Consider the following 12,492-nt stretch of genomic DNA (forward strand, 5'->3'; position numbering starts at 1 on the left):
CAGTGCTCACACTGCAAAGAGCCCACACCACGATCCACACGCAGCCCCTGCACTGCCAGGGCCCAGGAAATCACAGGAACAGCCCAGGAAATGCAGAAGGACCATGGAATCACAGAATGCTTTGGGTTGGATGGGATCTTAAAGACCATTTTGTTCCACCCCCTGCCACGGGCAGGGACACCTTCCACTATCCCAGGCTGCTCCAACCTGGCCTTGGACACTTCCTGAGATGGGGCAGCCACAGCTTCTCTGGGCAACCTGTGCCAGGGCCTCCCCACCCTCAGAGGGAGGAATTTCTACCCAATATCCAATCTAACCCTACCCTCTGTCAGTTTGAAGCCATCCCCCCTTGTCCTGTTGCTCCAAACCCTTGTACATAGTCTCTCTCCATCTTTCTTGTGGGCTCTCTTCAGGCTCTGAAGGGCCACAGTTAGGTCACCCCAAAGCCTCTCCAGACTGAACAACCCCAATTCCCTCAGCCTTTCCTCACAGCAGAGCTGCTCCATCCCTCTGATCACGCTCGTGGTCCCTCTGGATTTGCTCCAACAGGTCCATGTCCTTGCTGTGCCGGGGATCCCAAAGTCTCTCACTAATTCACCGAGGGCAAAGTGCCACAGCTGCAAAAGGGAACCTCCTGCCTGTGCCTGCAGTGAGCTGTGAGCAACTGTGCTTTCACAAACGCTGAGTCAAGGCAGGGCTGCAACTACAGGAGAAACGAGTTTTAACTGCGAGCAGGGAGGGCATTACTCAGAGAACGCTTTGAATTGCACGAAATTCCAGGGAAAAGAAGGTTGACGATGGTTCGTTTCCGTTTCGACGTCTCCCCCGCAGCACAAATAACATTGTTGCATAATTAATTACCGCGACAATTAAGATTACTCACGGTCGGCCCTCAACTTTGCTCTCTCGCACCGTTTTCTGCAGGGCCATCGACCCTCCCCCTGCCACGGCTGCTGAAATTACAAACAGCAGCGGGTGTCAACCACAGAGGAGGAAAAAAAAAAAAGAGCACCGAAGGCATTGCAACACACTGCATTTGGCACAAGATAAGGCCAGAGGTGCCAAGGTTTAGCCCTTTTTATTTTCACAGAATAAGGGCAGAAATAAACAGGTGCAATCTCCCAGCCAGAGGCAAACCCGCTCGGGATGAAGGGTTGTGGAGCTCTCTTCATGTGTGAGAATGTTTTGTGGACAAAACCAGCTCAGATTAGAGTTGGGAGGCACATGTAAGCACTGCAAACAGCGTTCAGGAATGCAAGGATGGCAAGAAGGAAGAGGAGGAAGATGCTAAAAAACACCCAGTGAGAGACTCTCCCAGCTGAACCAAAGATTTTGTAATGCACCCATTTAATGGGATTGGGAGGCAGGTTCTATTGAGACAAAACCAGTTTTCTCTAGAGGGGATCAAGGGTGTGTGGGGAAAAGTTCCTCTTTCTTTTATATTATATCACACAGGAGCTTTCAGACCACCAGCTGAGCCTGAATTTGTGACCCAGGGATGTGCAACACTGATGCCCAACCCCGAGAAGCTGCTCCTGTGGTGCTGCAGTGGCTCAGCCCTTCCCTCGGTGCTCCACTCCACAGGATGAACCAGTATCAGCCACAGGAGAGAAAAAGAAATAAGAAGTGTTAAAAACTGTCGTAATAGAGAAAAGTTACTCAACTCCAAAAAATCACACCGCATAAAGCTAAAAAAAATAAAAATAAAAAATAAAAAAAAATTAATTACAGGTTCGGGGAGGTTTTTAATGCACTCAGGGGTGACTAAAATAGCTGTGCCTTCCAAATCGAGGCGCGTTGGGTACATACCGTTCGTGTGGCTCGTCCTGTTCCTCGCTGGGAAGCAGCGTGCTGGGAATGCCATCTACTGGCAGCCAGGGCAGGGGCACCCCGGCGGTGCTTTGGGGCCACCTCTCATTCTAAGCAAGCCCAGGGAGCAGCTACACACCCGCACTACGACGGGAAGTAAAGCTGCTCCGCCGGGGAGCGGCGCTGACGCACCTGGAGGGACAATTATCTAATCAATGAGTAATTAAATCCTGCGTAATGAGACGACAGGTCTGCCCGGGGAGGGAGAGAGGAATGTTTTCTGCTCCCAAAAATCCTGAGTCAGCACTCTGGGAAACCAGAGCAAGCTGGAAACACACAGGAGATACTCTGAATTATGCAAGTTGTCTTTAAAAGTCTTCTATATTGGCACTTACCTGTCACACGGTGGCAAAACAGCACATTTACATTTTTCCACGTCAGGTCACTGAGAAAAAGATTCAGCAGTTGCTGCAAGGACAGAACTTTGGGGGGAAAAAAAGTTACTCCTAGAATCATAGAATGGTTTGGGTTGGAAGGATCTTAAAGCCCATCCAGTGCCAACCTCTGCCATGGGCAGGGACACCTCCCACTGTCCCAGGTTGCTCCAACCTGGCCTTGGACAATTCCAGGGATGGGGCAGCCACAGCTTCCCTGGGCAACCTGTGCCAGGGCCTCCCCACCCTCCCAGGGAGGAATTTCTTCCCAACATCTAATCCAAACCTTCCCTCCTTGAGTGAGAGCAAGTGCAGGAGCCACAGCCCATCTCCTTGTTTCTGCCTTTCTGGGGACACAGGGACCCACACTTTGACAATGAATGGATGATGAGGGGGTTATTTTGCCTTCTGATCACCAATTTTGTGGTACCTGGGTGAACTTTGCAGAGAACAACAGAAAAGCAAAGATTCTGTCAGTATTTGGTGAACAAATCAGGAATATCAATACTTGCAGCTTTTATAAAGTCCTGTTCTACTCATCCAGGTCCTGCTTTAGAACAACTGGGGGTACTCTAAGATGCATTAGGGTAGATCAAACAGAAAAAAAGAGCAAACCAAGTGATTCAAAGAGGCCTTTCTGCCCTTTATTACTTTCTGGACAAGTACAGCTGATGCCCCACCATCAAAACAGAGTCAAATTGCAACAAAATATGAGCAAACACGGTTCTGGTCCACAAGATCCAACCTTCAAGAGGAAAACAAAGCTCTGAAGAGTCACATTTTACAGGTATAATTAAAGCAAACACTTTGAAGGATAAAGTCAGCAGAAAGTGATTTGTCAACTAGTTACAGTTTTAATATAAAAATGTTTAAAGTTCAGCCATAAGCTTAACTGTTCAAATGAAAATGAGTAGTGGAACCAAAAGCTTGAAGATGATGATTTGGTTTCAACATCAAGCTTGTTGGGTGACAAATACAGTAACCTTACTCCAGAATACACCTGCCCACACCCTAAAATCAGGTGTCTGGTTGTTGTCAGGCACCATCAGATATCAGATTTCCTGAGGCAGATGTTCTGTCATGTCCCAGCAGCTGCAGCTCAGGGGAATTTGGCTGATTTTTTGCTAATTGTATGCACAGATATATCAATTTACAGCCTACAAGGGTTCAGTGAGGACAGTGACTGAAACACTTTCTCACTCTTTGTGGACACTCCTGGACTCTCCCCCCCAGTGGAGAACTTTGCACTCAGTGTTATCACATCACATCTGCAGACACAGACATTTAGCTTTTGATGGTTTAAGTTTAGCATCTGTCAGGAGCATTAAATTCAAACCAGAACATCCTAAAAATTGTGTAAAGAAAATACTGATAACCGTCACAATTCTCCTGGAAAAAAAAAATATAATCCACATAACTATGTACAGCCATGCCAATTGTAGCTTCTCTGAAAAAAAAAATGAACTGGCATGTAAAAAAAAATAATAATACCTGTAAGAATAACATTGTGAACTGTTATTCATTCTGCTGGGAAGTTACAGTAACAGCTGTTTACAAACAGAAAAGACTGAGAAAGAAAGCATTTCCCCTTAGGGCAAATAAAGTTTAACAATTCTAGCAAACTATAGCAAAAAGGGGAAGTATTTGCCCTAAATTAACACAAAGGCAAGCTGGAAGAAAGATGGCAACTGTGTTTTTATTAGCCTCTTCATAAACAACAGTTTGCAGGAAGAGGTGGGAGTATATTACTATGATCTGGAAAAATAATAATAAACCTCCAATCTTCCCTCCAAAATTCAACACCTCTAAAATCGTTTTGGTCTTTTAACAGTTAGTCCCAGGCTTTATGCCTACACATCACAGTTTGGAACTTGTGTTAATGAACAGAAATAAAAAGAGCAAATACTGGTCAGTTGGCAGAGGGTTTCCAAGCCCTGGGGGTGTCCCAGGGTGGGAACTTTTCCATCTGCATTTCCCTGACTGGAGCCAGCAATCCCCCTGCTTCCACAGAGGCCTTCCCACAGACATTTCCTCCTGCACTCAGTTAACTCAGACTTTCACAAACCCCTATTTTTGTTTCCAAACCCTTCACTTGAAGCTGTTCCCTCAGACTAATTCCTTTGAAACCATGCAAAACCAGCAAATAGTATTTTTTTGACTTCAGATAATTTCAACTCATATTCTGTAATTTTTTTTTATAAGTTAACAGAGCTTTGAATGAGTTAAGGCACCCAAATGCCCAGAAAAAAATAAATACCTTGGGCTAAATACAACTAAGTGTTCAGCAGTCATTTAATTGCACAATCACCTCCCTAATTTGTAGCACAACTCTGCCAATATCTTTAGAGACCCTAAAATACAAATACTCTGTGACTGTAATGGACAAGGCATCGACAAGACATTCTCAAGGTTCTTTCTGGATTCCTGGCTCCTCAAGGTAACTGCTACTCCTAAAGTTAATTAGCATTTAGCAGCAAGATCAGCATGTCCTAAGAACGAAATAAATACTCACACAATCAATACTAATGGTTCAAAAGCTCAGACACATTATTGAAAACAACAAATTTCCAATCTTTTCTCCTGCCAATCCAAGATTGCAGAAACGAGACCCTTGGCAACAACATTCACAGCTCTCAGGACCACAGAAGCTTCTGCAAAGGAATTCTTGGCCTGAAGTTTTGTTGGCTGTGGTGCCTGTGAGGTGTTTTACTGTGTTCGGAGCTGGTAGTCTGTGAAGGGAAAAAAAAAACAACAAAAAACCACTTTTAGTCATTTGTCTCATTAAAAGTAGGAAAGCAGAGCAGCAAACTGGGATAAAATGCATTGGTATATTAATATATATTAATGTTTCTTAATACAAGAAAATAGAAATATCAATAAAGCACTGAGAGGGGGAATGGCCTTAAGGTGAAGAGGGGCAGGTTTGGATTAGATCTGAGGGAAGGAATTCCTCCCTGGGAGGGTGGGGAGGCCCTGGCACAGGTTGCCCAGAGAAGCTGTGGCTGCCCCAGCCCTGGAATTGTCCAAGGCCAGGTTGGAGCAACCTGGGCTAGTGGGAGATGTCCCTGCCCATGGCAGGGGGTGGCACTGGATGGGCTTTAAGTTCCCTTCCAACCCAAACCATTCTGGGATTCAATTACTCTACAAAATAAACCCAGATCTTTGCTTAGAATGGCCATGAGAATGAGCCCTGAAGGGTTAAAGGTAATTGTGGGCAGTCATGCTTAAATGCCAGAAAAAAAAACCAAACTAGAAAAACAGCAACAAAACAAACAAACAAAAAAACCCAACCTACTCACCAAAAAACCACAAACCAAAACAACAAAAAAATTAGCAACCAATAAAAGAACCAAACCAAACCCCACCACTTTTACTTGCTAAAAATCTAGTACATTTTATTAGCCAGTGTCTGATACATTTGGAAGCTGGCAGAATCTGTGTGTGAGCATATTGTGAATGTGTATGTTTTCAAATTTACCTCACCAAATTCCAGCCTAATTAGAAAATAACTTGAACAGCATTACTGTTTTATATCCTATTGGGTCTTTCAGTCTTTCATTAAGACACCAAAAAAGGGGTCTAGAAAAAGCAGCATATCTTCATCTACTGTGTGCAGGTCGTTTCATACCCAAGAATATGAGTTTCAATTTGCAGGTGTATCCTGGAGAAATAAAACACTCCCTTCTCTTACCTCCATTCTGGGTGATGTACCTGACCCATGGCAGGGCCTGGTAGCCACTTTTCTCAATTATCTTCAAGTAACGAACCTGGAAAGAAAGATCTGTAAGATATAAACTGCCCCATGTTGGTTTAAAACAGCATTTAGTAAAAAATAAGGAACAAAACAACCACCCTTTTTCAGTCAAAAATGTGTTTTATGGGTAAAACTTGAAGAGGAGTCACATCTAGAAGATGAGAAACAGCTCATGTGTTAGAACCCAGCATGTGAATTTATCATTATTTCCATTTTCAACTACTAACCTGGATTCCTGAAGTGGTGAAATAGGGAATCTCAAACTTGACACTAATGGGAGGTTTTCCTTCCTTGTCTTCAGCTTCAACACTTGGAAGTCCAAAGTGAGCTCTCATCAGGTATTCTTTTCCACCCTACCCAAAAGGGACAGATTTTTTTTTTCTTGAAACAAAATAAATTAAAAAAGAACTTGCAATGACACAAGAGGTTTTATTAATGTCAAACTGCTGAACTCCACTATTCATTCCAGCTCTTCTCCAGGGCTTCAGAGTGACATGTGTTTTTATTTTAAAAATGCTTTTTGTTTTTAAAGCTGCAGAGCCAGCCTGAGGCACAATTCCTTTTCTTCCAGCCTCACACTCAAGAATTCAGATTAAATGGTGACACACAGCTGCACTCTCACATCACCAGCAGTGGATAGAGCTCATGCTTGTGGAACCACCCAAGAAGCAGAGCCTGACAAAACTCAAACAGCTGCTGCTAAAGCCAGGCCAAAGATTACACCATCCACAGGATCACTAAAAAATCTGCTCTCTAATCTGGTTCTGAAAAAATATCCCAGTGAAACAAATATAAACAACATGTATTACACCAAATTCCAACCCTTCATCCATGGAGAAAGAGGAAGAGGCCACTACTGCTCATCTGACACTGTCAGAATTTGCTCTAGGCAGAGTCTGAACATCAATGAAATACTGATGGGAAGTAATTATTACACTGCTGGGTGATAAGAGTAAAAAGAACACTCACTGGAAAAGATTTAATGGACCAGACAATCTCACTGTTCTCTGGAACCCATTTGACACTTCCAACAGTGGTTTTGAACTTTGGCGAGTCGGCGTCGTTTGGAACTGGGATGTGAATCTCCACGTTGTTGGCAGTTGATCTACGTTTAAATTGACTTTTTGCCTAATGAAGGAAAAAATATAATCAACAAAGCAGGCTCTAAGTACTTCCATGATGCTGGTGGGTTCAGCTGTGAGACACAGAGCTCCCCTCCACCCCAACCTGCATCCTGAGAACCACGACACAGACTGTAAGTTAAAATTAAGTGTTCAAAGAGATCCAAGCCCCACAGAAATACTTAACACTTGTACAGAAATGCACATGTTGCTGGTCAAGCTTTGAAAATAAATGAAAGAAGACTGAAATTGGCCATAATTACTGAAGGATGTCTGACCTTGATCATGTACTCGATGCGGCTGTGGGAATGTTTCTCAATCACAGACTCGATCCAGATCAGGGGTTTTACCTGATGGGGAAAAAAAAAACCACTTCACAGCTCTGGGTTTCACCTGAAACAGTCACTAAAATGTTGCTTCATAAAGCTACACTCAACATGTGAACCCCCACAGAAAACAGAGCCTGGGGTGTCCAAAATGACAAAAAGCCGTGGTTTAATTTAAAAGAAATAATTGTACAAATGAGCAAGTATTGATACACCAATGAGCAAATGCTACAAGAATTATAAGCTTAAAAATGTGTGGCTCACATTAACCCCTAATAACAAACACTTGCATAGGAAAATACTTGATAGTTTAACATACCATGGACTGAACTACAGCAGCTCAGTCCCCAGCATGAAGCTCTAAAAAGCCCTAAAAACCCCTCTAAGACTTAAAAATAACTCTAATTCAAAGCATTGCCCTTAAAATAAAAAATAACTCGAAGTTTATAGCATCTTATAGACCCTCTGTAGATTGAGATTTTCCTTTCCTGAAGGGAAAGGCATCCTCATCACTGAGACTGACACACTGATAAAACTAAGTGATAAATTCTGTTGTAAAGCACAATGAATGGTTACACTGACATTTCATTATGTAGTTAGATGAAAAAAACACAGTATTTAGAAAACATAAAAAAGTCAAGAGTATTTAAAAACTACTGAATAGTAGTTGAAAATACAGAGACTTATTGCCAAGTTACTTCTTAACTCCTTTTTCCTCCAAAAAGAGCAAACTATTAACAGTTGACTTAAAAACTCTTGTACTGGTCAAGATTTGGAAAAAACTAAATAAATAAAATTAAGGGAAAGCCACTGTGGCTACAATTTAAAGCACTCTCCCTTCAAAAAGCAAACCTCCAGACTCACGTGGGTGTTCAGACGATAGGACATGAGCTCAAACTCCCCGTCAGGGGGGATGAAGGAGATGGTCCTGTCGTTCTCGAAGCGGGAGAGACGAACGCACTGGTGGAACTTCACGTCTTCCAGTTCTACTGATTTACTCTTCCCACCTGGCAGAAAACACCACAGGTCAAGGTCCTGCACGAACTGTGGCCCAAGTCTCACCACAGCAAAGCTGCTGCCTGCTGACAGTCCTCCCTTCTAGCCAACACTTCCTAGGAATAGGGAAGGGATTGTCCCCCTGTGCTGGGCACTGCTGAGACACCTCGAATCCCGTGTCCAGTTCTGGGCCCCTCATGACAAGAATGACTTTGAGGGGCTGGAGCATGTCCAGAGAAGGGAATGGAGCTGGGGAAGGGGTTGGAGCACCAGGAGCAGCTGAAGGAGCTGGGGGAGCTCAGCCTGGAGAAAAGGAGGCTCAGGGGGGACCTTCTGGCTCTGCAACTCCCTGACAGGAGGGGGGAGCCGGGGGAAGTGAGGCTCTGCTCCCAGGGAACAAGAGGCAGGATGAGAGGAAACAGCCTCAAATTGTGCCAGGGGAGGTTCAGGCTGGACATCAGGAAGAATTTCTTCACTGGAAGGTTGGTCTGGCATTGGAAGGGGCTGCCCAGGGAGGTGGTGGAATCACCATCCCTGGAGGGATTTAAAAGCCATGTGAATGCAGCACTTGGGGACACGGTTTACTGGCGGTGTCGGTTAATGGCTGGACTTAATTTCAGAGGGCTTTTCCAGCCTTAACGATTCTGTGATTTCCTTGCTATGCCCAGGCCTCAGGCTCCAGATCCCACCTCTCCTGATTATCACAGCACCCCCAGGACACTCACGGCCCGTGTTGTCAAAGAGCACTTTGTCGTTGAGCCCCAGGCGCAGCTCCGGCATTCCCGACAGGAACACCCGCATCTTGATGGAGCCCACGATCTCGCTCCGTAACACGTTCCCGTTGGCACTCACCTGGACAAGGAGGCACAGAAAGGTAACACTGCTCTGATGTGGCATGTTGGGACACCAAGCAACACTCCCACCCCATTCCCACGCCCCGGGGTTTTCTTGGATGTGTTTCTCCTGAGGAATTAATCCAGCACAGCAGAATTAGATCAGGGAAGTGATGGCACAGAGAAGGAAAAGACCTATTCAAAAATCATCAATACAAACAATTAAAGGATTATTTGTACTGGATGTCCCTGAGACCACTTAATCTTAATGACTGATGCTGCTTTGAGTGGCACAGCACACCAGCCACAGTCAGTCTGACCTTTTATTGCAGACTTTCATACAAAAAAGCTCTTTATAAAACTTCCCACTCCAATTCTCATTAAGAGTTCAAGTTCAAGGTACCCACCAAAAGGTTAACAGACTCTATGACATCCAGGAACACCTCGTTTTTCCTGTATTTTATGCCTTCTGATCTCCATGAAACAGCATTTGTAACAGTGGCAGGCGGGCGTGGGGCTCCAGTTTCAAGTTTGTGACCTTCCTGAGTGATGTACCTTCACCAGCCACAGGGTTGGCATGAAAAAAATGAAAATTAATCTTTTTTTGATACTCAGAACAAGCCAAACATTTGTTTGCCCACAGAAGAATGCTCAAAACTCTCCGAGGGCTTTGTCACCGTGATGCAGAATGGTACTTACTCTTGTAAAATTTTACTATCAGTGGTTTGTGGATACCCAAAATCCATAAGCTCATCTAACAACTCATAAATAATAACAAAATTATCCCTAATGCTCTCTTCTTCCAACTCCTTGAAATATTCAGAAAAAACCTGAAACAAAACGACAGGAGGGAGGGAGAGAAGAAGAACATGAACTGAGCAAGCAGAGCACGCACAGAATGTATTCCTGCACCCGAAATAACCATTTTAGAAAGCTCCAAACCAAACCCCATACTCCACAAACAGCATCAGGGAACCCACCTCCATTAAAACTCAAGAGAGAAACAATCCCAGGAGGAACTCTGATGAAAAATATTTATTCTGGAGGAAATATTTTTCACAGCAGGTTAGAGATGAACTGAACACAGGCTCTATTGTGACGCACCACTACTCATGCACCACTTCACAATTCTCCTCTGGGTGCTCAGGTCTTGTGCAACTACTTACAGCACTTTGCCCCATCCTTTGCCTACTCAGCTACAAAATATCAGTGCCTTTTTTTAGTGGTTAGGGAGATAGTTCTACAAAATAATCAGATATAAAGTAAAAATGCTATTGTCAGAGTTCTTTAAAAATGCAAAAGCTCTTTGCACTTCTATCTGAGGTCAGATTTAGACTGAACTGAAAGCAGAGGTTACTTCCAAGATTTCATACTCACCTGAACTACTTTATATAAAAATGAAAACACGAGTGATACACATGCATTCTTCTTAGATGTTGCAACAACTGATAAAGGATGTTCAGGAAAAGTGCATTAAAAAAAAAAAAAAGAAAAAAAGGTTTCCTAAGTGCATTTCAAAAAGCCTCTAGGCAATTAGAGTTGGCCAGAAAAACTAAGAGTTAATTATTTAACAGCACCTCTGATCTAAGGAGATGGGAAAATAAACCTCCAGGAAATAATTTATTAGAGTAAAATTAACAGAAATACCTTTTTGTAAAGAGCTTATTAGAGTAAAATTAATATAAACACTGCTGGTGCACATTACATTATGTAAAGTATACATCAACTTTATTTAATATAACCTATTTTATTTAACCAACTTTATTAGATAACCAAATTTTTTTTCATCTTATGTGACTTCAGCCATTCTCCAACTTGCACTTTGTCACTAGAGAAAATAAGAGCAGCCCTTGGCCTTTCTTTCAGCAGCTCAAAGGATACGATACAGGTTGTTGTGTTTAATCCACATGAAACGAACTCCTCCGTGTGCTAGGATAGGGGAAAGCGTCCCCTCCTCCTCCTTTTCCATAAGGATCGGCATAAAATGCTCCACCTCTGACATGTCCACATCTCCGCGGTAATTCCGACAGATCAGAACCTACGGAGAGAGCACCTTGGGTTTTTTCTCTTTTATAAGGGTGTTAGCACGCAAGAAAAACACACAAGGCCTCTCTAAAATCGCTCTGCTTCCCTCGAGTCTCCCTGCACGCAAATCACGCCGCCAAAATACTTTTGCTGATTAGGACGCAAACACCAATATTTCACTGTGAAGTCGCGCATTAACGCTTCCCACGGTTATTCCTTATCGCTGCTCGCGCCCCAACAATGATTTGAAGAGGGGAAAACAAGGAGCTCCTCTCAGGCAGAGATTAATAACCGCGGGCCGCGCTGCCTCACTCAGCATCGCGAGGGGACACAGGCCACGAGTGCCCTGTGCCGGGGTGGTGGCACCTCGGGGACACCCGGGGGTGGCGGCGCGGCGGTGCCGGGGAGGGGAGCGCGGCCCCCGCAGCCCTTCGGGCACCGCGCGGCGCCCTCAGAGCGGAGGGTCCCGGGGGCATCGCTCCCCCCCGGCCCCGTAGAGCCCCCGCGGCCTGGCCTCACCTTCCCCTTGAGGTCCAGCACATACACGGCGCTGGCCGACATCGCCCCGAGCCCGCCCGGGCCGCGTCCCGCCCGCTCCCCTTCCCTTCCGCTTCCGCTTCCCCGGCGGTTCCGACGGAAGTGACGTCACCGCCCGGGACAGGCCGCGCCTCCGCGCAGAGGTACACGCGGAGCACCGCGGCCGCGGAAGGACATCGTAATCAGAGGAGTGCTGTTAAATAGTCCCAGAATGTTTTCCCCAGTTTTATTCCCGCTGGGAATGAATGGTCCGGTAGCGCTGGCACAGCGGGGTGAGGTGTTTTCCCCCATAGTGCTGGCACAGACCCCGGAAAGGAACGAGGGTCTGTCCAGGCTGAGGTGGGAACCACACTGAGCTCCCCTGGCTCAACCAGAGGGACCAAATTCGGGTTAAAAACAATATTCCGATTATCCCAATATTCTGATTATTCCAATATTCCAATTGAAGAGGAGCGACAGGATTTTGAATGTCGAGGTACGTGTCGTCCCTCACAGGGGGTGAGAATTGTAAAGGCAGGCATGGCCCTTCCAGAACTTCACACACAAAATTCGCCCCGATTTTATATGTAAATCAGCACCAAAAAAAAAAAAAGGATGAAACCAGCACTTTAATAAGTTATATCAAAGTTACAAGTTGCAGCAGACCCCTCACCTCTG

General features: G+C 44.8%; 1 protein-coding gene across 1 annotated transcript; it reads right to left on the reverse strand.

Moving 5' to 3' along the window:
- Positions 1-2,865: 2,865 nt before the first annotated feature.
- On the reverse strand, positions 2,866-11,922 carry AP1M1 (adaptor related protein complex 1 subunit mu 1). The gene is made up of 12 exons (XM_051810534.1): positions 11,818-11,922; positions 11,155-11,311; positions 10,651-10,718; positions 9,973-10,103; positions 9,681-9,828; positions 9,166-9,292; positions 8,309-8,451; positions 7,397-7,468; positions 6,967-7,125; positions 6,225-6,350; positions 5,935-6,010; positions 2,866-4,972 (listed from the first exon to the last, which is right to left on the reverse strand). The coding sequence occupies exons 1-12, from the start codon at positions 11,857-11,859 to the stop codon at positions 4,950-4,952; spliced, it is 1,272 nt and encodes a 423-aa protein (XP_051666494.1). The 5' UTR covers positions 11,860-11,922; the 3' UTR covers positions 2,866-4,949.
- Positions 11,923-12,492: the final 570 nt, after the last annotated feature.

The sequence above is a fragment of the Manacus candei genome, unplaced genomic scaffold (assembly GCF_025592945.1).
Source record: "Manacus candei isolate 608988 ecotype Guabito, Panama unplaced genomic scaffold, ASM2559294v1 h1tg000078l, whole genome shotgun sequence".
NCBI lineage: Eukaryota > Metazoa > Chordata > Aves > Passeriformes > Pipridae > Manacus > Manacus candei.